At 38.4% G+C, this 23,169-nt stretch overlaps 3 protein-coding genes across 4 annotated transcripts; 2 read left to right on the top strand and 1 right to left on the bottom strand.

Annotated features, from left to right (window-relative positions):
- The first annotated feature begins 1,714 nt into the window (after positions 1–1,714).
- LOC129768222 (general transcription factor IIH subunit 2) lies at positions 1,715–3,200 on the top strand. The gene is made up of 2 exons (XM_055769714.1): positions 1,715–1,904; positions 1,964–3,200. Exons 1-2 carry the CDS (start codon positions 1,846–1,848, stop codon positions 3,138–3,140), a joined length of 1,236 nt encoding a protein of 411 aa, XP_055625689.1. The 5' UTR covers positions 1,715–1,845; the 3' UTR covers positions 3,141–3,200.
- An 8-nt stretch (positions 3,201–3,208) lies between these two features.
- Positions 3,209–4,360, bottom strand: LOC129768223 (uncharacterized). Of its 2 annotated transcripts, none has more exons than XM_055769716.1 (4): positions 4,033–4,360; positions 3,854–3,977; positions 3,515–3,804; positions 3,209–3,457 (listed from the first exon to the last, which is right to left on the bottom strand). In XM_055769716.1, exons 2-4 carry the CDS (start codon positions 3,956–3,958, stop codon positions 3,283–3,285), a joined length of 570 nt encoding a protein of 189 aa, XP_055625691.1. In that variant the 5' UTR covers positions 3,959–3,977; positions 4,033–4,360; the 3' UTR covers positions 3,209–3,282. The 2 variants fall into 2 exon arrangements, with proteins under 2 accessions (XP_055625691.1, XP_055625690.1); XM_055769715.1 differs by having other exon boundaries at positions 3,854–3,981; positions 4,033–4,357.
- A 15,292-nt stretch (positions 4,361–19,652) lies between these two features.
- LOC129768908 (zinc finger protein 544-like) lies at positions 19,653–21,937 on the top strand. The gene is made up of 8 exons (XM_055770851.1): positions 19,653–19,812; positions 19,978–20,399; positions 20,452–20,535; positions 20,592–20,675; positions 20,732–20,815; positions 20,872–20,955; positions 21,013–21,327; positions 21,382–21,937. Exons 1-7 carry the CDS (start codon positions 19,790–19,792, stop codon positions 21,126–21,128), a joined length of 897 nt encoding a protein of 298 aa, XP_055626826.1. The 5' UTR covers positions 19,653–19,789; the 3' UTR covers positions 21,129–21,327; positions 21,382–21,937.
- Positions 21,938–23,169: the final 1,232 nt, after the last annotated feature.

Genomic DNA, 23,169 nt, shown 5'->3' with positions numbered 1-23,169 from the left:
AATGTACGTCCATATAACAAATCGTGTCAGATGCAATACACATCAGTACCAACGATTGGTACATGTCTGATGATGATTTTATTTTACAATGGTAATTGTTTGGGGAACAAACAAGAAATGTATAGACAAATGGTTAAGTAAGTGCGAGGACTACATGTGTTAGGTAATCAAACAACATGAAGTACAAATTTTCATTCAGTTTTTTTCTAATTTAAACTGCACTCGATCCTTCTGATCTGATAGAGAATAATTTACCTCCCAAGTTCTAATATCGCCACCAGACGTCGACACTGTACATTTGTCATCGCAAATATGAACAAATTGGACTATATAACGCACACCAACAAACCGCCTTATTCGTGGACCCGAAAACGTTTTTTTTTATTATAGAGTCAGTTTGGAACTAACCCAGGCTCAAAAACGAATTCGCTATAAATATTAAATTCTTGAAAACATTTATAAAACAAGTCGAAGGTGCATTTATTCATTATATCACATTTTATTTCCCAAAAAACTGATGGATAAATAAAAAGCTAAATTTGTCGGAGAACTATTGTGGAAGTTTTTTGCAAAGCTTTCCATACTGTTTCCTACAATTTCCTATTCATGAATGTTGGAATTCTATCAGTTTATTCTCATTGCTGTTTTATGTTTGCTTTAAATAATGCCTTTTTATTTTCTGTTTTAAAACGTTGGCACATTGACAAAATTCTAGAAAAGGCGAGGTGATCTGGCGTAGTGGTTAACATCCGTACCTCTCACACTAAAGATCACGAGTTCAATGTTCACATCCGACTTCTTCCTTCGGAATGGAAGTAAAGCGGGGTCCAATCGACGAACTATGATATAGCAAAACGAAAGAAATGAAAATTGATCAGTTTTTGAAAATTGTGATAATTTTGAATCAATTGAATGCATGATTATCTTCTATCTTACTGCTACATTTGGTCATTCAGGATATTACTGCTACTGCAGGAAACGATGTAGCTGTCTCAGCAACATTTTGAACAGATTTTTATATTCCTGGTGCGTTTGTGCTACTCGGCTTCGCAGCTCGAGATTGCTGAGCTTGTGGCTTCGTTCATGCGGGCTTGGTGTTCTAAGAAACGTCTACATAGGATTGTTAAAATATTTATATAATCATCTGACACGTTCACACGCGGCAAAACACTCCATGAACAGTTTCGCTGCATTGAAATCCGCATCGCATCGCGTTAACTATGACAGTTCTGGGTAGTTTGTATTTGTTTTCCACATTCGCGAACTAAAAAGCTTTCCCGTAAACAGGTCCGCGTCCGCGCCCGCATCGCATCGCATTGACTATGTCCAAGCTGTAAGTTTTCTGTTTCTCTTTTAGTACTGACTGAAACAAAGTACCTTTGGTGTATGAAGCAAAGTTGTTTTATGATAGAAGAACTTTCTGACATAAAAACCTTTTTGAATGAGTTAGAACAGAGTTGTGGAACTTAATTATAACGTTATCAATTTCCCAGCTATTTTTGTGAGTTTTAGCTTTCCAGTGTTAAAAAGGGTACAATTTCAGCGTCAATTGATGGCCACCCGATTGAATTTGTTAACCTAACATTGTTTTCACTTATATTTCGTGACATGTACTAAACATATATCTTCAACTTTTGCACTAGCATTCCGTGAACGGAATTACAGAAATAATTTTCTAGTGTATATTTTTAAGAAACGCCACAAGGGTTACCCGATGTCATTGACGATCAACAAAAACATTCCGGTTTAGAACAAAAGCAAAAGATATATGTAAACCTTCTCGAGCAATTGTGTAAAAGCAGAAATTAGTGTCTTGTTTCCAATTTAATGAATAGTTGATAAACAATGGCTGATGAAGACGATCCAAAGGAGTACCGCTGGGAAACTGGCTATGAAAAGACATGGTAAAAAATATCTGATAGCATAATGGGAAAATTCTTGTCTATACGAATTGTCCCCCTAGGGAAGCAATCAAGGAAGACGACGATGGCCTGGTTGAAGGATCCGTAGCGGAAATCATCCAGAAAGCTAAACGCAAGCGACAAGCGATGAAGAAGGGCTTCAGCAAGCTGGGAATGATGCGTCACGTGTATATAGTTTTAGATTGTTCCGAGGCGATGACCGTACCTGACCTGAAACCAACGAGATTTCTTTGTACACTGAAACTTCTTGAAATATTCATCGAGGAATTCTTCGACCAAAATCCTATATCCCAGCTGGGAGTGATCGCCATGAAAGCCAAGCGTGCTGAGAAGATTACAGAGCTGAGCGGGAGCTGTCGGAAGCATATCAAAGCGGTTGGTGCTTTAAACAAACTTAGTTTAGTCGGGGAGCCATCGCTGCAAAACGGGCTGGAGCTAGCTTTTAAAACGCTGAAATTGGTTCCGTCACATGCGAGTCGTGAGGTGCTGGTTGTTATGGGAAGTTTGACTACCTGTGATCCAACAGATATTCATATTACCATCGATGCGTTGAAAACGGAAGGAATTCGTTGTTCGGTTGTTAGTTTATCTGCTGAAATACGGATATGTAAGTTCCTGTGTACAGAAACGGGTGGTATATATGGAGCAGTATTGGACGATGCGCATTTCAAAGATCAACTGCTGCAGCATATCGATCCTCCGCACGCAGGAAATCAACAAGACTTCTCATTGATTAAAATGGGTTTCCCCCATGGAAAAACTGAAGAAGGAAAGGACCCTGCCCTAACCATGTGTATGTGTCATATAGACAGTGTTGATGACCCAGCAAAGCTCACTTCCGGAGGTTATCACTGTCCGCAATGTTTCAGCAAGTATTGCGAATTGCCCGTCGAATGTGCCTCTTGTGGATTGACGCTAGTTTCGGCTCCTCATCTCGCTCGATCCTATCATCATCTGTTTCCGGTTCCACACTTCCAAGAGCTCACATACGAGCGGCAAGCTACTATCTGCTACGGTTGCCAGAAGTGCTTCAATGAAAGTACTGACAAAACCGTTTACCAGTGTGGGTCCTGCAAGCAAATATTTTGCATTGATTGCGATATATTTATCCACGAAACGATGCACTCTTGCGTAGGATGCACCACAATACCAGCGTCGGTACATGCTTTGCAGGCTCGGAAACCTGTGCCACCACCGCACAGTCTATCGATAATTTGAACGATACGAATGTAATGTAATGTGTTGCTGGTCAATGTTCGCATTATTTACGCAATAAAATGTTCAAATTTCTACCAAATTCATTTGTGTATTCATTATTCGATGTAGATCACTCACTGAGTGAGACTTATTCGGATACAATCTAAAAATATTCATCAATTGTATCCCATTCAAAAGCGGTTGGTTTCCTATTGCTTTCGAATCTTCTCTGCGCCACTCTTGGGTTAGACCATTTGATATCTGCTATCGTACAATCCGCCGTGGGTAGCGAATGGACCTCAGCTTGAACAATATGTATTTCTCGACAGCATAGTCCGCTAAAAATCATACCTTCATAAAATGGATAGGAAAAAAACAGATACAATAGCTCTTACGGAGAGTCCGGAAAATAACCGCCGCCAATGGCACGACCAACGTTTTCTGTGTCAAACAGACATCGTCGGTTAGGTGACCGTATCGATTGAATATCAAACGATTCGAGTTGAGATGCAGATATCGGTGGTACTTCTGAGATTGAAGGTGCGTTTGGAAAGTTGTCTACCGGATTGGTAACCGAATAACCATAGAATTCAGTGAACAGTTGCGTATCCACAATGGGTCTCTGCTGGGAATTGTTTTGTCGCATAGCATCCGGAGAGGAAAGATACAAATTCGAAAGCGTATCCTGGAACATCGAAACTGAGAGCTGTGCTGTAATCCAGTATTTTACTTACCGCTGGGAGCTGCTCATCACATATAGCTGAACTTTGGTAAAGTTGGTGTGACTGAATCGATTGCTCGAGAGCGAAGCAGAGCTCTCGCATTTCTCGAATATCCATGTCCGGATTGTACAGGTCTCTTTCTAGGTTAGTAGCGATTTTAGAAATTCTGTCGACAAATATTTTTCATTTACCTTGTAGTTTCGTTCTCAATGTAGCTTCTTCTTGACGACGAGTTTCACGTGTTTCTTTATGTTTCACAGTGGAGCGATTTTTCGAACGTGGATTTTTTGGCATTTCTAAACCTAGCGGTATCAGAAGAACTTTGCCTAGGACTGTTGCACAGCAGTGGAACTCCATACAATTCACTGACTAAAAAGTGTCCACATTTTCATCGCTTGTTTACGTGAAGAGTATAGTTTTTTCAGGCACACTTGATTTGAGAGTGTATGGATTTCTAGCAATGTCCTGGAAAAAAGGTAATGAAGATGGTAGAGTTTCGAGCGACATAGCATGCGCTGCCATAACTATTTCGCAAATAGTGACGTCAGTCGTTGTGGTTATCTTTGATTGCCCACCATATCCATGTAAAAATGCTAGTTTCAGGAAGTAATTTAGCAACGTTTTTAACGTACATTTCTGTAGAGCTCTCGCTGAATATGAGGCTAATGTGATAGCGTGAAGTGAATATTTGTGAAATCGCGTCGAAAAAGACGGATAAAAGAGATATTTCTATGTGCCATTTTCACTCCCCCACGTTCATAGAAACAAACGAAGTTTCATTGTTTTAACGTTATGAAATTGATGTTTCGAAGGCTCTCAGTGTCGGTGTGTATGTTGTGAGATAATAATCGCCAATTAATCAAAATTTCACCGAAAATGTTTTTAATCAAAATTTCACCGAGAACTAAGCATACGACTGCTCTCTGGACCTTTTTACCAAATGAATAATCGAAATAAGCCATGATATGATTGTCATCTATTAAAATAGAACCAGCTGAATGATTTCATGAGAATTTTGGCTCAAATTATCATGCAACCGTTAGTACTTTCAACATTATTTTGTTTCTTCCATATACATTCATATTGAATGCAAATAATTACGACACGATATTTGGCTTGCCAAACAGATACACTTCGCCTACTGCTCCACCTCTATATGTACTAATTGGATTTCTAGCTGTCTTGACGCAAGGTCTTTAATGAAGAATGAGAAGATGGGAAGGTTTATATCAAGGCGCCTCTATATATACCAGGTGAAACAATCATATGAAATGCACTTTCAGCCATATTGGAATTGCTGTCGGTATTGTTTACAAACAGCTGCCGGCGGCTCTCTACAAACTGCCACGGCGCTTATTCGAACGATGCCTACTATGTTCGGCTTTCGCGAATTTATGTGGAAAAGAAGGGGTGATTTTGTAGAATTTCATTCTCATCCACTACTTTCGCATGTGAAAATGTGAAAATGGCGTATCCTAGTAATAACAAAACAAACAACCCCCGCTCCACAAACCGTAATCCCCTTCTTATTGAAGTGATGATGTTGCTTCACCTGTTATACATTTATACAAGCGCCTTGGTTTATATAAACATGTTTGTGATTATATAAGTTTATTCAAATATTAATATTTAACTATTAAGTGCAATTTTATCAAAATTTGAAACAGAAATTAAAAAAAGGAATTTTTTTTTCAATATTTTCCTGAGATGGTTGTTAAAAATCCATGATTAATACTGCTTTATTATTTACCCCCCATTATTTGTTAATTTTTCCTACTTTTCGTTCTTTGACCTATCATTTTAACAATTCAATTTGAGAGGTTTAAAATAGCGACAAGATAGAAATTTGGTGTGAAAGAGCGAATTGTGGAACATTAAGTCACAAATTCTCTAAGCGTTATAATTAAAGTTTTTCTGTAGTATTTGATTTTTGAGTTTGTGTGAATGACAGATTAAAGTTGATTCATTGAAGAATAAGATTTCATTTGATATGACGATTTTTGAAATCGACTCAATGGTTGTAAAGTTATGACGTTTTGGACGAAATCTTACTTACTTAATCAGCAAAAGGAACCAGTGGCATGTGCTGTACACAAAAGTTGTCTCCATTCACATGAATTTTATATTTTTTTTTCAATTCTCAACTTTCAAACCAACATATCATATCTTTCCATTAATCCGCAAACATGCCTAGCAGTAACTTAAAAAAACCAAACTCATAAACAACAAAAAGAGTCTTCGATTGAATATTTTTATATATATTTTTCACAGTTTTACAGTACCATTTGCTTATTGGCGTTTTTAAGTTGGAGTGCCTTTTAATTGGCGGTTCACCAGTTGGAGTACGCGTCAATCAAAAAACAATCATCCGTCATAATTGTATGTCAGTTTTACTCTGTTGTTCCAATGACATTTTTATTGAAGGGTCTTTGAACGTTAAACTCAAAAAATGAAGACACAGTATAAAAATAATTAGTTTTGCAGTTTGTTTGACAAAAGTATTCGTTTGAAAATATTTAAAATATTTATTAATATATATATACATATACAAAGTGAATTATATCACATCCACTATTCAAGGAAGTTTATGATATTTTCTAGCATCAATCCAAATGCAGTAATTCTAATTATTATTATGGCCGCACTAAAAGACGTGAACAACAACAAGAGCCATTCCAGCCATTCCATGCCAAACTGATATAGTGGTTTTCAGATTTTCTTGAAAATTGGTAGCTTGTTTTCGTTATGGTAAAACATTGAACCTTTATTAATTTTTTGGGTGATTCGATTTTTTTCACTTTTTCCCAAAAATGGCTTTTATCAAAAACTCATCACTTTTGAACCACTAAGCCGATTCAGATGATCGATACATCAAATTGAGGTTAATTAGATAGTCTTTTTTGGAAAAATATCAAAGTTGCAAGAAATTTTAATTTTGTTTTCGTAATTATTGATTGTATCCGTTTTTATAGTTTACATGGTTTTGGGACCAACGGCGCTATATTTTTCTTGAGCTTGAGCTGGAGCTTGGGTAGACTATACAATTCGTAGTTGCTCTCCGTGATTGACCTGAACCAACCAAATTGCACAAAGAACACGCAGAATGGCGCTTGGGACTAGCAAATCATTCTCGTTGTGCAATTTTCGGTGATTCGAGCTTTAAATGGTCAATAACGACGCCGGCCACGTCCTTACAGTCACCAGGGGAAGGGAAGGAATGTTAGTGTTATTTACGCCACGTCGGAAAGTGCTCCGGCTGTACCCTACGCCAATCTACACTATCGACCGTTGAACGTACCATACCTATTCACACGCGAGGAATCTCACGTGACTATTGTGCAATGAAGCCCGATTTACAAACACATAAAAGAACACAAAGAAAGTCAAAAGTAAACATCAGGAAACAATCGAAATAGCTAACTCCTTAAAACTACATTGAAACTACTTCTTAAAACTAGTGAATTTATATACAATTTATCTTATTATCTATCTTATTTGCTATACTAAGACTAGAAAGGTGAGAAATACGTGAAATAGTAAATAAGTTTGATTATTAACCTATGAATGAACTTAAACTTCAAAATAGCAATCTAAAATCTATAAACTCTAGTGTTGATGGACAAACAAGTTCTTCTGTACCGAAACCGCTCACAAAATCACAAAACGCACATTTATATACAAGGTTAATCCAGCGAAAAACACTAAATGTAAATTTGAAATAATAATTAATTAGCCTAGCTTAACTATCTTAATTTATACACAGGAATTTTATAACTTCTGTTCATTGAAATAAACCATCTAGAGATAGAAGTTCATCGAATTTTGTTTCATTGTCGCTGTGATCAACAGTTAGTATGATATTCGCCGCCCGAAGGCCAGAAGGGTCGCCTCTATAGCGTGGTTCCCTAGCGTTTATCATGGAAGGGATGATTGTTAGTGGGAATGGTTAAGAAAAATCTGGATTCACTGCGGTAAGTGATTTGATCATTTTAACGCGAACTATTGTCCACTCGTCGAAACAAATTTTCGAATATTTTATATGTTACACACGTTAGAGATTGTCTCTAGGTACCCTGAGAAGGAAACCCTGTTAAATTTATTGGACCGACTATATATTCATAAATACATGTTCTTTTTTCAATCGCTAATCCAGTCGCGATGACGGACTGCAACATGTCGGAAACCTGAGAAGGTAACCGAGAGAACTCCTCTAAACCAATGGACCCTGCGATATATTCAATTTTTTATCACGGGTACGCTTCATAGACTAAAGCTACTAAGTTCATATTAGTTCCAAACTGCTTTCATTTAGATTAGATTTGATGCATCGCTGTGCGAAAATGTAGCCGCACAAATCGTATGCAATCACGAGAAGTAAACAGCTACACACATGCGACCGCTAGTTGCCATCGCCCCACCCGAAATCGGCCTCATCAAGTAAACAAAATAGCCTACCAATGTAACCGCACTCAAGGCGATGAAGACAATGAATCCGAGCTCTCACGAAAACATGGTTGCACAACTCACAAAAAGAAACAAACCACTCTACCCGCCCGAAGAATCAAAGCGAGGGAAAACAAGGCACCCACACCAATACAATTCCCACGGCTGCAATCCCATGACTCCACACGACTTGTACGGCCACACTCTCGCACAACAGCCGCATCCACCGTCCCTTCTCCCTGTCACAACACTGAGAGGGTCTTTTTGTGAAATGGATTTCGGAGAGCTTTCGGATCGGTATTCGAAATTACGAATTGCGAATCATGAATACTATTAAAGAAAGCAAACTACACTCAAAAAGAACTTAGCTGAGGTATTGCGGCCTTGCCAACCCGCTGTCTCCCGGGCAAAGGAGAAACAACCAGACAATGGAGCTAAGGTGAAGACGAATACTACGAATGCCGATCACCCGAGGAGGGTCCCCGAACTGGAGCTGGTTCTGGAACGGGCGTAAGAGCGAGCGGCCAGCGGCTGGAGGGCGATGTGCAAGAGCGGGCCACCAGCCGGGTTCAACCCGAAGAGCTACCGCCACACGGAAACAGCAGCCATCGACATCACCAACGAAACGCTGCGCCTACGAGGCGTGTTGCGACTGTCAGACGGCAGTCGTCCACACTTGTGGGTACTACTAGGCGACGGATCATGTAGACACACGAAATGAATGAATTCGTGATCCGCGCCTATTACATCTGCACTGCTTTGGAGACGGACATGAGCGGTCGCCCTCGAATACTCGCAATGTTCGAGGAAGCGTATCCAGAGTTCGTCGGGAGGCTTGACCAAAACGCGATGAACGCGAGGCGTAGAGCGATTGTACGCAACAATATGCACTCCCAAACGCAAGTCGACGAGATCAAGCAGCAGGTGCAGAGAGAACTAAGCTCCAGAACAAGCAGAGCAAGCGATGTGTCGAGACGAAGTTCAGTACGGCTGAGCAATTCATTCGCGAGTGGGGCATACGAATCAGCACCAGTGGAGGCCACAGTACAACAACCCCCTGAGCCGGAAGATCCACAGCCAGATCAACAACTACTACGCGATCTGGTCTTCCATTACGACGAGGCGATCTCACAGTTCCGCGACACGGACCCTTTGTCGCGCCCCAGGATCCCGAAGTTGCAGCATTCCCGCAGGCTGACAAGTGCAGTAAAGCTCATGAACGAGCACGTTCTTCCGCTGCACTTGGTTGATGCTGAGAACATGGAGGAGCTGCAACTGAAAGTTTACTGTGCTGCTGTGGCGACCGCCAAAAGTTTAGGATACCGTATTAGGCCAAGAGGCGGACTGCTCCAATATCTCCGTGAAAGGCGTGAGCCTCCATGGCGAAGGAGATTGGAGCAACGGATCCTAAACAAGCGCGCCGCAATTGGAAGACTGATGGCGTACAAAAGAGGCAGCAGATCGGTGAAATTATGTCGCCAAGTTGCTGTGATCGTGCGGCCTACTGAACTTCGCCAGCTGGGAGCTCACCAGCTGACGGAAAAACTCGACACACTGGTACAGCTATTGAGCGTCCTTACAAAACGGCTGAAACGTTACTCTGACTCTGCAAAGCGCCAGGAACAAAATCGGATGTTCAGAGATAACGAGAAAGCGTTCTACGACCACATTAGCGACGAGAAGCCCGACTACCGCGAAGGTTTGCCAGATATTAGCGATGTGACGAACTTCTGGGCTGGTATTTTGGAGACCCCAGTAGAACATCGCGACGGGCAAATGTGGTTAAGACGGGAGGAGGAGAGTTGTGGTGAAATTGGAGAGATGCCAGCTATCATCGTCGGAGAGAACGATGTCCGCGAAGCCTCGCGGTACCTGAGGAACTGGGCAGCACCGGGCCCCGATGGTGTCCAGAACTTTTGGCACAAGAAGCTGACCGTCACACATCCAAAGATAGCTGAGTGCTTCAACAAGGTGCTACGTGACCCACACAACCTTCCTGAATTCGTCACCCGTGGCGTCACCTTCCTCCTCCCGAAAGACAGCAACACATTGAACCCATTGAACCCAAGTACAGACCGATAACGTGCCTATCGAGTCTGTACAAAATACTGAGCAGCATAATTACCGCCAAAGTTTCGGTTCACTGCGAACAGCATCACATCATCGCAGAAGAGCAGAAAGGATGCAGGAAAAATACGCATGGCTGCAAAGACCAGGCCATCATCGACGCAGCCATAGTTGGCCAGGCGGTATATAACCAGCGGAACCTAAGTATGATATAATGGTTTACGACAAGAGCGACCGCAAAGTCACCATCATCGATGTCGCTATTCCACTGAACCAGAAAATGGAGGAGACCCACGGTCGCAAAATCTGCAATTACCGAATATTGGCCGTGGAGCTCAAGGAACTGTGGGGGCTAAGGGAGGTCCCAAGAATTGTTCCAGTCGTTCTCTTTGGAACTGGAATTGTCCCGAAGACACTTCTGGAAGCGCTAAAGGTGTTGAATATGGAGAAGGAATTGGCCGGCATCCAAAAGTCGGTCATCCTTAGCACCTGCGCGATTGTCCGACAATTTCTCGGTCAGGACTGAAACAGCACGAGCATGCAGATACGTGCATTCCGCAGAGCCTAGTCTCCCTTTGGCATTCAGAAGCCCGGGGGCAGGTGAAAATTCTGGCTAGGTTCGCCTAGTTAAGAAGTGAGATAAGTCTGCGAAAAAAAAACACACACAATATATATATTTGATTGCATAAACCCGAAAACTTTTTTTTTCTCTTGGCAGTAGAACTAAAAACATTATTTCACATTTTTCGAACTTCACTCAGGCCAACCGATAAGTTTCACCAACAAATTAATCCCAGTAGCGAATTGAGCCGAAACGCGCTTAAGCACGCTAAACGATGGAAAAATAAGCAAACGCGGAGCAAAAATAAATACATTCGCACCCGATGACTGTTCGTTGCTCTCTCCCAACGGTGCTATATTTTTCTATATTTTTTCTCGAAAACTGAGGATTTTTTTACACATTTATGTTTTTTACTCAAATCAGATATATTCTTTTTTGACGTGGGACTACGTCTAACCGGAGTATATGGGGATAAAATGAAAACCTAAACACAGAGCATGCAGGAAAAAATGAAAGATTCCGAATCCTTATAACTCGAACATTTCTTACTGGATCGGGAAGATGTTTGCATCAATTGATAGGGAATATTTCTACGCTTCTATTGCAATTAATAAAATGTCGTTTTTCATTAGATAAACAAATTAATAACTGTAAAATGTTAAGCGTTATCTAAACGCCCTAACTGCCTCGTTTTGATTGGCCCGATTTACGGATTCCCCAACACAGCCATCAAAACCAAGCAGCCTTGGGGAAATCTTCTTTCCAAATACATAAAAGTATGGGGACTTTTGTTCTCACCGATATGTGTTCCCTAACACAGACTTCAAATCCATGGAGCGTGGGGAAATTGGCATAGCAAATACATGTAAGTCGGGTGCATTTTTGTTCCGACTGAAATATGTTCCTGTAACATAGACTTCAAATTCATGGAGCGTGGGGAAATTGGCATTGCAAATACATGCAAGGGGGTATTTTTGTTTCGATTGAAATATGTTTCCCTAACACAGACTTTAAATACAAGGAGCGTAGGGAAATTGGCATTACAAACACATGTAAGTAGAGGGCATTTTTGTTCCGGCTGAAATGTGTTTCCCCAGCACATTGAATTCGGAATTTTTTTCATTCAATCAAAAATTTAATCAATACAAATAAATGATTGCTAAGCCAAGGTAGTCCCACGTCAATCTTGCGGTTATATCATAGATATAACCCACCCATTTTTTTTAATTTTTTGAGTTATAATTTTTTAAAGTTAACCGATTGGCGATCTAACGCAAAACGTAAACGATCGGTGAGACATCTGGATTTTGTTTTTGAACTAAGAAAATGATGCTAATGTAACCTAAAACTCAAAAACAAATCACGTATATTTTACTTCCGGGCTTTCCAAGGTAGTTCTCACATGCAGGAATCGTGCATTTTTCTACTTGTGTTTGATTGTGCTCTCGAATTTCCTTCTTTAATTCAACCTTTGTCAACATTTTTATAGTTTTCACTACTGAAAGAGGTAAATAAATAACATGTTATATATAAAATTGCGCAGAATTAAATTTCTTACAAACTCCAAACTACAAACCTTCCATAAGCTCACATGGCAAAATTTAAAACCATCATCACTTTCACCGCAGCGCCGCCTAGGTGTAGATTTGTACGTTAGATCACCAATAGTTCAGAATATCAATTTCTTCCCCTTTTTCCTATTCTAAAAAATTCATAACATTTGAACTGCTAGAGCGATTCAGATGATCGATGTATCAAATTAAAGCCAAGAATTTTTTAGAAAAATATTGCACTTGCGAAAAAAAAAATTTGTTTTCGTCATTAATAATTGTATCTGTTTTTTATAAATAAAAAAAAATAATTTTTTGCAAGTGTGAAATTATTGACTTAAGTTAACTATGTCGATTATCTGAATCGATTCAGTAGATCAAAAGTTATGAATTTTTGCAAAACGTAATTTTTGGAAAAAAGGAGAAAAATGGTTTTTTGAACCATCGGTTAATTTTGAAAAATCATAATCGAAAAACGAAGAAGAACACATTTTTGGATATGATATCAAAAAAATCCTCAGCTTTCGAGAAAAAATATAAAAAAAATAGCGCCCTTGAATGAAAACTATAATATAAAGAACAATTACGATCAATAATTAAGAAAACAGAATTTTTTTTTTGACGTGGGACTACGTCTAACCGGAATATATGGAGGGTAAAATGAAAACCTAAACACAGAACATGCAGGAAAAAATGAAAGATTTCGAATGCTTATAGCTCGAACATTTCGTACTGGATAGGAGAGATGTTTGCATCACTTGATAGGGAATATTTCTACGCATCTATCGCAACTAACAAAATGTTGTTTTTCATTAGATAAACAATTGAATAACTGTAAAATATTAGGCGTTATCTAAACGCCCTAACTGCATCGTTTTGATTGGCCAAATTTACGGTTTCCCTAACACAGCCATCAAAACCAAGCAGCCTTGGGGAAATCGGCATTGCAAATACATGAAAGTAGGGGGACTTTTGTTCTCATCGAAAAATGTTCCCTAACACAGACTTTAAAACCAAGCAGCGAAATCGGCATTGCAAACACACGAAAGAGCCTAGAGACGAGTGAACTGAAAAGTTTAAACCCTCTTAAAGCCAAAAAGAAGAAGAAGAACATACGAAAGTAGGGGGAGCTTTTGTTCCCACCGAAATGTGTTCCCTAATAGAGATTTCTAAACCAAGGTGCCTGGAGAAATCGGTATTTCAAATTCATGCAAGTCGGGGGTATTTTTGTTCCGACTGGAATGTGTTTCCCTAACACAGACTTCAAATCCATGGAGCGTGGGGAAATCGGCATTGCGAATTCATACAAATCGGGGGTATTTTTGTTCTGATTGAAATGTGTTTCCCTAACACAGACTTCAAAACCGAGGTTTCTGGGGAAATCGGCTCTGCAAATAAATGCAAACTGCGAGTACTTTTGTCCTCGCTTGCCTTTGTGCAGAGTGGAATATGTCTGTCCTAACATGATCTTCTAAACTTAGGAACCTGGGAAAATCGTGCAGACACTAGAAGCGAATGAACTTCCCAGTTTCAAGCAAATTCGAGATTCGAGAAGTATGTACACTTTTGGGATGTAAACTTCAGAGGGAAATGTAAAATAAAATAATCGTTTGATAATTTTTTTTTGTCTTTATTGGAAAGATTTTCAGCCTTAGGCTGGTTCATCAAACGTTTGATAATTCTTCCGTACATATATTTTGTTCTAGTCATCATACCAAACGTAAAAGGTCCGTCATTAAATTTACTTGTAACGAAGAATAATCAATCACAATAAATGAATTGACTTTACACGGCATTTGTTCATTTTTTTCACTCACAGAGTAAATATATTGAACTCAATTGAATTTGGAAACTGTTTCATTCAATCAAGAATTTAATCAATACAAACGAATGATTGCTAAGCTAAGGTAGTTCCACGTCAACCTTGCGGTTATATCATAGATATAACCCACTCATTTTTTTTGCAAGTATAGTATTTTTTCAAAAAAAAAAACTAGCTAACTGGCCAATTTGATATGTCGATCATCTGAATCGGTTTAGTAGTTCAAAAGATATGAAATTTTGGAAAAAAATATTTTTGGAAAAAAGGGGAAAGACTAGATTTTTCGAACCACCCTAAAATGGAATGGGATCTAATATTTAACGACAAACAAAACAAAAACTACCAATTTACACGAAAATCTGAGAACCACTATGTCGATTTGGCATGGAATATATAATATATATAATACTAAAAAAATATAGTTCAATGTTCACTTTCTATGGCGAAGCTTCATTTGTAAATTACACATTTGTCATCATTGGTGGAATACGACCATAAATGTTGTAATGAGTAGCACAGCAAGTTATGATTTCAGTACATATGGATTTATTTTGATAATGCATTATACATAAACTGATAAAATGCATTATAATACTTGTCCATAGCGTATCAGCGTCTATATGTATATTTTATTCAATTTTCAGTTCGTAATTTCTATCCCATTCGCCGTGTTTATCATGATGATGCTAACATTAATAACATTACATACGAACCTCCCACCTCATATATGATGTTTCCCACCCTTTTAGAGACATTATGTTCAAATTTTAGAGCATCCCAGCAAACATTAAATCGCATAACAAGCGTATATATAACATCATATGCCCTAAAATTTGGTTGGCATATAATGCGCCTAACTGGCATATGCATGCAAAAGTGGAGGCCATATACATACATCCCAGCAAACATTAAGTCGTATGAATAGCTATAATTGGAGGCGATATACATACAACCAAGACACATTTGTATGATATATGATGCATATAACTAGTATATACACGCAAAAGTGGAGGTTATATACGTATATGCCATATTGTGTACGCATATAAAGCCGTATATAACGATATGCGATGCTTTTTGGACTGATATGCGATTTGATCCGACAATGTTACCACTCAATCCATCGATGACATGGAAAATCGTGTTTTTGCATTTTATGCGAGTTTAGATATACATGATCGATATTTTGATTGATATTTTATGCGATTGTGATTTGATACGAATTTATATGTAACTTAGCATATGCAAAGTTATACGATTTAATGTTTGCTGGGATGGCAAATGCTTACCGAATTTGTTTGGATGAATATGCAACTTTGACCGGCTATAATAGCGATTATGTTGGAATTGAATTGCGATCTAATATAAATATATTCATGAATTGTCAAAGCACCAAATACGACTTTTGTCATACTTATATACGATTTATTACAGACATAGAAAAAAACAAATGGCGCAAAATATTTTCCTGAAATGTTTATTACAACCTCACGAATCGCCATTTTTATATATGAGTATTTATGTTCGTAGAAATAATAATTGTTTGATTGACTTGTGTTGGGAGTGGAATATGAATGTTTAAAATGCCTCAGATTGATGTTTGGTGAAAACTGCTCCGATATGGGTTCGAGCTCCAGTCGTCTGGATTATCATCCACCAGCTATCTCGCGCGGCTATCTGAAATTTAATTCAACAGTGGTTAAAACTTTCGAGTGCATCAGCATTTCAATGACATTTCAATATGATGTAATATGTTCTTTATTAGGATTTAATATGATTTACTGTTTCATGACTTTCTTCAGCATGCAACACGATTTACTAAAGTACTGAATCGATTTAAATTATACGCTTATACGACACACAAACTGCATCAGCGTAATATACGCATATGATGCGGATTAAATATATTTTACGACAATGTACATCATAAAATTGATGTTTGTTATACCGAATTGCGACTTAATTTGATAATGGTATATAAAATCGAGTTTTTACATTTTATGCGATTTCAAATATACACGATACATACTTTGATTGATATTATATGCGATTAAGATTTATTCGGATTTCTTGTAAGACTTGGCACGTGCAAAATTATACGATTTAATGTTTGCTGCGTTATGCTTGGTGAAAACAGCTCCGATGTGGGTTCGAACTCCGGTCGTCTGGATAGGTCTGGATTATCATCCACCAGTTATCTCGTGCGGCTCTCTGAAATTTGATCTAACAGCGGTTAAAACTTTCGAGTGCATCAGCATTTCATTGACATGTTCTTTATTAGGATCTAATATGATTTTTTGTTTCATGATTTTCTTCAGCATGCAACACGATTTACTACAGTACTGAATCGATTTAAATTACACGCTTATACGACACACAAACTGCATCAGCGTAATATACGCATATGATGCGGATTAAATATATTTTACGACAATGTACATCATAAAATTGATGTTTATTATACCGAATTGCGACTTAATTTGATAATGGTATATAAAATCGAGTTTTTACATTTTATGCCATTTCAAATATACACGATACATACTTTGATTGATATTATATGCGATTATTATTTATTCGGATTTATTGTAAGACTTGGCACTTGCAAAATTATACGATTTAATGTTTGCTGGGTGTGGTCCAAGGGGGAATAAGGCAACGAGTAGAGGGCTTGGTTTTTGTGGGTGCGATCCCCACTCGACGTCTGGGTTAACCCTACCCAGGTAAGGCTGGTAGAGTGTTCCTCACCTCTATAAAAAAAAACACACACATACACACACACACACACACACACCAGAATAACAATGTGTCCGTAATACATTCCAAAACTTGAAGCTTTGAAATGTTGAAGTTGAAATGATGTATGTTGGTTTTACACGAAGTTACAGTATTTCTAAAATCACTTAAAATTTCCAACTTAACACTCTGTTCCTCTATTTTCGGTGTAGAGTGTATCATAAAATAGTAAATTTTTTCGGTTGTGTCTTCATCATAGGGGAATACATGATCTTCTCCCACCAATGGAAATAAATCGATCGTTCTCAGTTCATACGAATGCTTTTCAGGATATACATTAGTTAGGAATGAATCAGCCTTTGGCTGAAAATCTCTTTAATAAGGAAGAAAAATATAGAATACACATTTCAGGGAAGAAATTCAGTCATATGAAACAATATGGATGTGTGATGCACTCAATCAGTTCAACCCTTTTTTAATAAACACAGAAGACTGAGTGAGCAGAAAGTTCAATAATTCTTGAAAATACAGCGCATCATTGAAAAAATATTTATCGTGTTCACGTGGATATTATCGAAACCCCCTCCTCCCTCACCGTGGACAACCATGGACATTTATGCGACCCCTACCCCTAATGATCATTTTTAAAAATCGGGGATCACTAGTTTCACCGTTGTAAATGGGTACAGTCAAGGCCCCTAGAAGTATATTCTAATACCATGGACAGACATACAACTGTACTAGCGCTGTACGTGTACAGCGTTGTACAGGTACCACGATAGCATGACACACATACTTTGGTTGTACATTGTACCGCATGTCAGACTGACAATCAGAAGTTTGAATTTATTGCATTGTATTTTCACCAATATTTCAATGAAAAAGGTTTTTATTTAGCGTCTAAACTATCGAACACAACAAATATGTTTCCAATCTGAGTTATTAACTCAAGAGAAAGTCAATGAAAAGATTGTATACCAAATGTTTTGATTCGTTTTGTTCATGCTACCCACCACTAATCGTCTATGACGCTGCGCACAGTATAATACCAGGGACAGACATACAGCTGTACTAGCGCTGTACGTGTACAGCGTTGTACGAGTACAATCGTAGCATGACAGACATACATTGGTTGTTCATTGTACCGCATGTCAAACTGACAATCAGGAATTCGACCAATTTTCACCAAATATTTCAATGAAAAAAGTTTTTATTTAGCGTCTAAACTATCAAACACAACAAACAAGTCTCCAATCTGAGTTATTAACTCAAATGGAAGTCAATAAAAAGAATTTTACCAAGTGTTTTGATTCGGTTTGTTCATGCTACCCACCACTAACCGTCTATGGCGCTGCTCACAGTACAACTGTAGCCATGTACAGCGGTGAAACAGATCGGTACAGGTACAGCGATTGTACCGAGTTGCTTGCATGGTTCTAGCGCTGTACATGGTGACAGACATACAATTTTCGAAGTACAACGCAAGTACAGTTGTATGTCTGTCATAAGTATAACTGTAGCCATGTACAGCGGTAAAATAGGTCGGTACAGGTACAGCGATTGTACCGAGTTGCTTGCATGGTTCTAGCGCTGTACATGGTGACAGACATATAATTTTCGAAGTACAACGCAAGTACAGCTGTATGTACAAGTGTACAAGCAAGTACAAACATATTTTTTTCTTTTTCTCGTTTTCTTGTCGATATTGTTCATTATAAAAAAATATCCCCGAAACTGTAATTGTCAAAAATTACCATAAGGCACTGATTATAGTTTACTGTTTACAATTTTTCTACAAGTGAAATTCTTTCACAAGTGTGTATATGTATGACCATTATATTTAGCGAATAACTATACGAAAGTCAAACATTTATATTTTGCTTTTGAACGTAATAATCTAACGACGAATATATCGACGAATAGCTAATGTACGGATCCGTTCAATCCAGTTACAAAAGGGACATAAATCAAATAAGAATAGTCCGGTAATGATCTTATGCATTATATTTTATAAATATTCCACGACATTAACATTAATTTATACATTTCATTCAACAATATTCTAGAATATGAAAAAGGCACTTGTCCAAAAAAGTTACCCCTATACTCGCGTCGGTGTGTCAGACTGAAAGTGTTAAAAAAGTGGCATACGTCCTCTTTGTACCGACACATGCGATACGCTAAACAATGACAAACGACGAATAACGAAGCTAGAGAGAATCGCAAAGTCGTAGTGTTGATATTTTCTGAGAAATGAACGAATTAAAGATTTCTCGGTCTGACAGAGCAATGCGCGAGTATAGGAGTGTTAATGAATCATATTGGAAACTTGTTTGTTGTGTTTGATAGTTTAGACGCTAAATAAAAACCTTTTTCATTGAGATATGTGGTGAAAATTGGTCAAATTTTTGATTTTCAGCTTGACATGGGGTACAACGTACAACCAATGTATGTCTGTCATGCTACAATGGTACCCGCACAACGCTAGTACAGCTGTATTTTTGTCCATTATATTACCAAAGATTTGGTGCCTCTTTTTAGTAAGCAGTTATCTGGGTGCAGACATCGATACTGTTCATCTGTCATCGCGGATTGGATCACCTGGTACTGAATTATATTCATCTTGATTTAAATTATACACAAATAACTTGTTTTGATTTTCTGGTTTTGTTTGCTCCTGAGATTTCAATAAAGTCTAAACATTCCGGTATCATAATTAGAAAGCTTCGAATTTATTCAAATAAATCAATTTTCGCTGGAAGAGTAAGATGGCTCTTGCTGGGATCAATTTGTAAGTTTATTAAAAAAATGTTTATGAAAGCCCAACATTGCAAATCGAGGCTGACCTCCGATTACGATGATATTGTCTACTTGTATTCTAATCCTGTTGATATATATTATGATGTTGGTAATATTCTAAATGACATTGATGTTTGACCACAATCTATTCCAATAGTGACCAATGTAGCTTTTGCTCTGATCCGTGCAACGAGGAGGTCCATCATGCACTGATTCCCACTCACCTTGAAGAGCAGAAGTTAAAGACTATATTGGGAAAGTCAAGCAGTTTCACCTTACAGATGAGCAGTTATCCTACCTGTGATCAATGTCGCCAAAAGTTCATCATCGTTCACAACATTCCCGAGGACTGCTTCCAGATTTTGCACTGCGTCAAACCGACTGACATCAAGATAGAGCCAGAGTTTATGATTGATGACCACGAGCTGTTGGATAATGACCACACTTTTGAGACAGACCCAATAGCTGACAACATAAGGTTACACACTATTTCAGAAAAGAAATCGTTTAAATGTGAAAAGTGTGGAAAAACATTTACCACAAAATACGGATTAAACATGCACATTCGAACTCATACGGGTCGGTTAAAAAACTTCTGTTCAATAAACCATTCAACAGAATTCCCTTGCAGGTGAACGTCCCTATTCTTGTTTACATTGTTCAAAGGCGTTTAAGCAATCTATAGAGCTCAGACAGCACATCCGGACTCATACGGGTTGGTAAAGAATGTTCTACTCTATTAAACAATTCAGCATGATTCTTCCTTTGCAGATGAACGTCCATATTGTTGTCCAGATTGTCTAAAAGCGTTTAGGAATTCTGCCACTCTCCGAGAACACATTTTTACTCATACAGGTTGATATTTTGTTTTTAACAAAAATGAGTCATTCAACAAAATCATTTCTTTGCAGGTGAACGTCCCTTTTCCTGTCCACATTGTCCGAAAGCGTTTAGACAACGTACAACTCTCTATGATCACATTCGAATTCATACGGGTTGGTAACGAATGTTTTACTATAACGAACCATTCAGCAGGACCATTCCTTTGCAGATGAACGTCCCCATTCTTGTCCACATTGTTCGAAAACATTCAGGCGACCTACAACGCTCAAACAGCACGTTCGAACTCACACTGGTTGGCAAAAAAAGTTATTATAATTATTCCATTCAGCAATGTCATTTTTTTTTCTAGATGAACGTCCCTATTCTTGTTCACATTGTCCGAAAACGTACAGGAATCGTAAAACGCTCATTATGCACAATAAAATTCATGCGGATCCATTGGAGGCGAATATACAAAGAAACTGATTTGAATGCATAACTGAAAAAAAGGCTTCGCGGACAAAGGTTTTATGGAAGACCACATACGGTTACACACGAGTATGTGGTGTATTTTTCTGTCCACACTGACTAATAATGTCTGGTGATAAACCGTGCAAATGTCAAAAGTGTGAAAAAATGTTTGGCTCAAAATACAAACTTAAGCAACACGTTTTGATTGATACAGGTTGGAGAAAGAGTTCTATTCAATAAACCCTCTAGCAGGAACATTTCTTTGCAGGTGAACATCTCTATTCTTGCCCACTGTTACAATGTTTCGGTGGGAAGATAACCGTAGAAAAAAAACATGAAAGTACCCGATAATATCTCCTCAAAGCTGTAAATTTATTGGTTCAAGGCCAATCAACATGTCGCAGCAATGTAGGATAACAAATTATAGGCAAACACAATTGGTCTCCCACAAAGAATTTTAGAATAACACATTAATTGTAATTAGGTAATTCAATTTTTAATCTATAAGTAGGGTTTCCAATCATTATTAATAGTTATTTTATAACGAAAATTCGACGTTGATTGTTGCTTTCTTATCACAATTACATCAAAACGGGGCAAAGGTGCGCATTAGCCTTTTGACGTAGAACTACGTCTTTCATTAAGGGTGTCAAATCAGAAAACAGATCACGTTTTTATGAAATAATGTTAACGTTAATAACTATTTTTGCCGCGAACGGATTTTGGCGATTTACATACTAAACGAATCGGAAATTCCGTAAGATTTGTTTAATATGCCATACATTAGAATCCCCTGGTTAGTAAATGGTTAAAATTCATGAAAACTTTAAGTGTTTCTATTTTCCCATACATTTGTTCTGTCCTTTTGAGTGCTTTCCCGAACAGAGCTATCAATAACGAGCAACTTATCGACGGCCAACGGAGGGGAAATCGTAGTATTTAAAGTCTCCGTGAACAAAGGAAAAGAAGAAGAATGAAGGGGAATACTTGCCTAGAGTATAAACAGTGGATCTCGCTGAGGCAAATTTTCATTCGGCATCGGACTGTTGAGTAATCCAGTTCACTTTGCTTTCGCTGCGCTTCGATCTAAGATTGGACCCCACCAGTGGTAATCCAACTTGGAAATCGTCGTTTGATTTTTCTGTTCGTTTTTCGCGTTATTCGTATCGTGTGTTCTTCTTTCCGCGTCATAAATTGGACGTTTCGCGTAGTGTGTGATGAGCAAGAAGAAGAGGAAGGCAGGCTCGAGCCCTGCAAAAAACGAACGCATTGCCAGGGGCAATAAAATTTCGAGGTAAGCGTCATCTAATGATGCACGCGGTGTTGGTGCAGTGAAAAGCGTTCGCAATGAACCGAGCCTTCGCGAATGTGACACCGCACCGAACAACAGCGAAGTAGGCGATTTTGACGCGTCGGTCGAAAATTTAAACGCCCAGGCAGCAACCAAAATCAAGCTTCCCCCGCTGGTGGTGAAGGCGGTCGCTCTTGACAAACTCATCAGCGAATTCGCATCGATGGGTGTTACAGCAGAGTACAAGCTGTGTGGCATAATTCAGTCTTTTTCCAAGCAGTTAACATTGTTTATTTTCCGTCTTCATAAGGGCTTCGTTTGTGCCTTTGAGAATGCATCAATGCATTAAACTGACGTTATGGCGAAGCAGACGTTAAGGTTGTGCACCAAAAAATTATTTGGAAATACCAAGCATCTTGAATGTCTTACTGGAATGTTATAAGTTATTTGGGTTCGCGTGCCAGTCGCAAAACTGCCTTCAACTAGGATTGCATTTGCGCTAATATTGATCATAATGAAGCATTGCTACTGTTTTCGAGGTTGTTAATAACAAAAAGAGTTTATTTCTCTTGTTTAGTCATCAAGAAAGTAAATGTTCTGGAATTTTGTATGTGATTAGGTTTTGCTTGCCAGAAGCAAAACTTCCTCCACCTAAGGGTGACAGCTGCGCTTCTCTCGAGCATGAGAAAGTAATGCAACTCTTTTCGAGGCCAGTAATATTAACAGAAGCGTTTCTTTTGAGAATAGCGCAAAATGATGAGAAAT

This window comes from Toxorhynchites rutilus, chromosome 2, assembly GCF_029784135.1.
Source record: "Toxorhynchites rutilus septentrionalis strain SRP chromosome 2, ASM2978413v1, whole genome shotgun sequence".
Taxonomy (NCBI): Eukaryota; Metazoa; Arthropoda; class Insecta; order Diptera; family Culicidae; genus Toxorhynchites; species Toxorhynchites rutilus.
Note: the sequence above shows the minus strand (reverse complement) of the source record. Positions and strands in the feature narration are given on the sequence as shown.

What these genes read in the sequence shown, in the direction of transcription:
- LOC129768222 (XM_055769714.1), top strand. Translation starts at nt 1,846, where the DNA reads ATGGCTGATGAAGACGATCCAAAGGAGTACCGCTGGGAAACTGGCTAT. An exon ending in ACTGGCTATGAAAAGACATG is followed by an intron (nt 1,905 to 1,963) that starts GTAAAAAATATC and finishes TTGTCCCCCTAG; the next exon opens with GGAAGCAATCAAGGAAGACG.
- LOC129768223 (XM_055769715.1), bottom strand. Translation starts at nt 4,198, where the DNA reads ATGGAGTTCCACTGCTGTGCAACAGTCCTAGGCAAAGTTCTTCTGATA. An exon ending in ATTGAGAACGAAACTACAAG is followed by an intron (nt 3,982 to 4,032) that starts GTAAATGAAAAA and finishes CTACTAACCTAG; the next exon opens with AAAGAGACCTGTACAATCCG. An exon ending in GGTTATTTTCCGGACTCTCC is followed by an intron (nt 3,458 to 3,514) that starts GTAAGAGCTATT and finishes TATGATTTTTAG; the next exon opens with CGGACTATGCTGTCGAGAAA.
- LOC129768908 (XM_055770851.1), top strand. Translation starts at nt 19,790, where the DNA reads ATGGCTCTTGCTGGGATCAATTT. An exon ending in GCACATTCGAACTCATACGG is followed by an intron (nt 20,400 to 20,451) that starts GTCGGTTAAAAA and finishes ATTCCCTTGCAG; the next exon opens with GTGAACGTCCCTATTCTTGT. An exon ending in TCACATTCGAATTCATACGG is followed by an intron (nt 20,816 to 20,871) that starts GTTGGTAACGAA and finishes ATTCCTTTGCAG; the next exon opens with ATGAACGTCCCCATTCTTGT.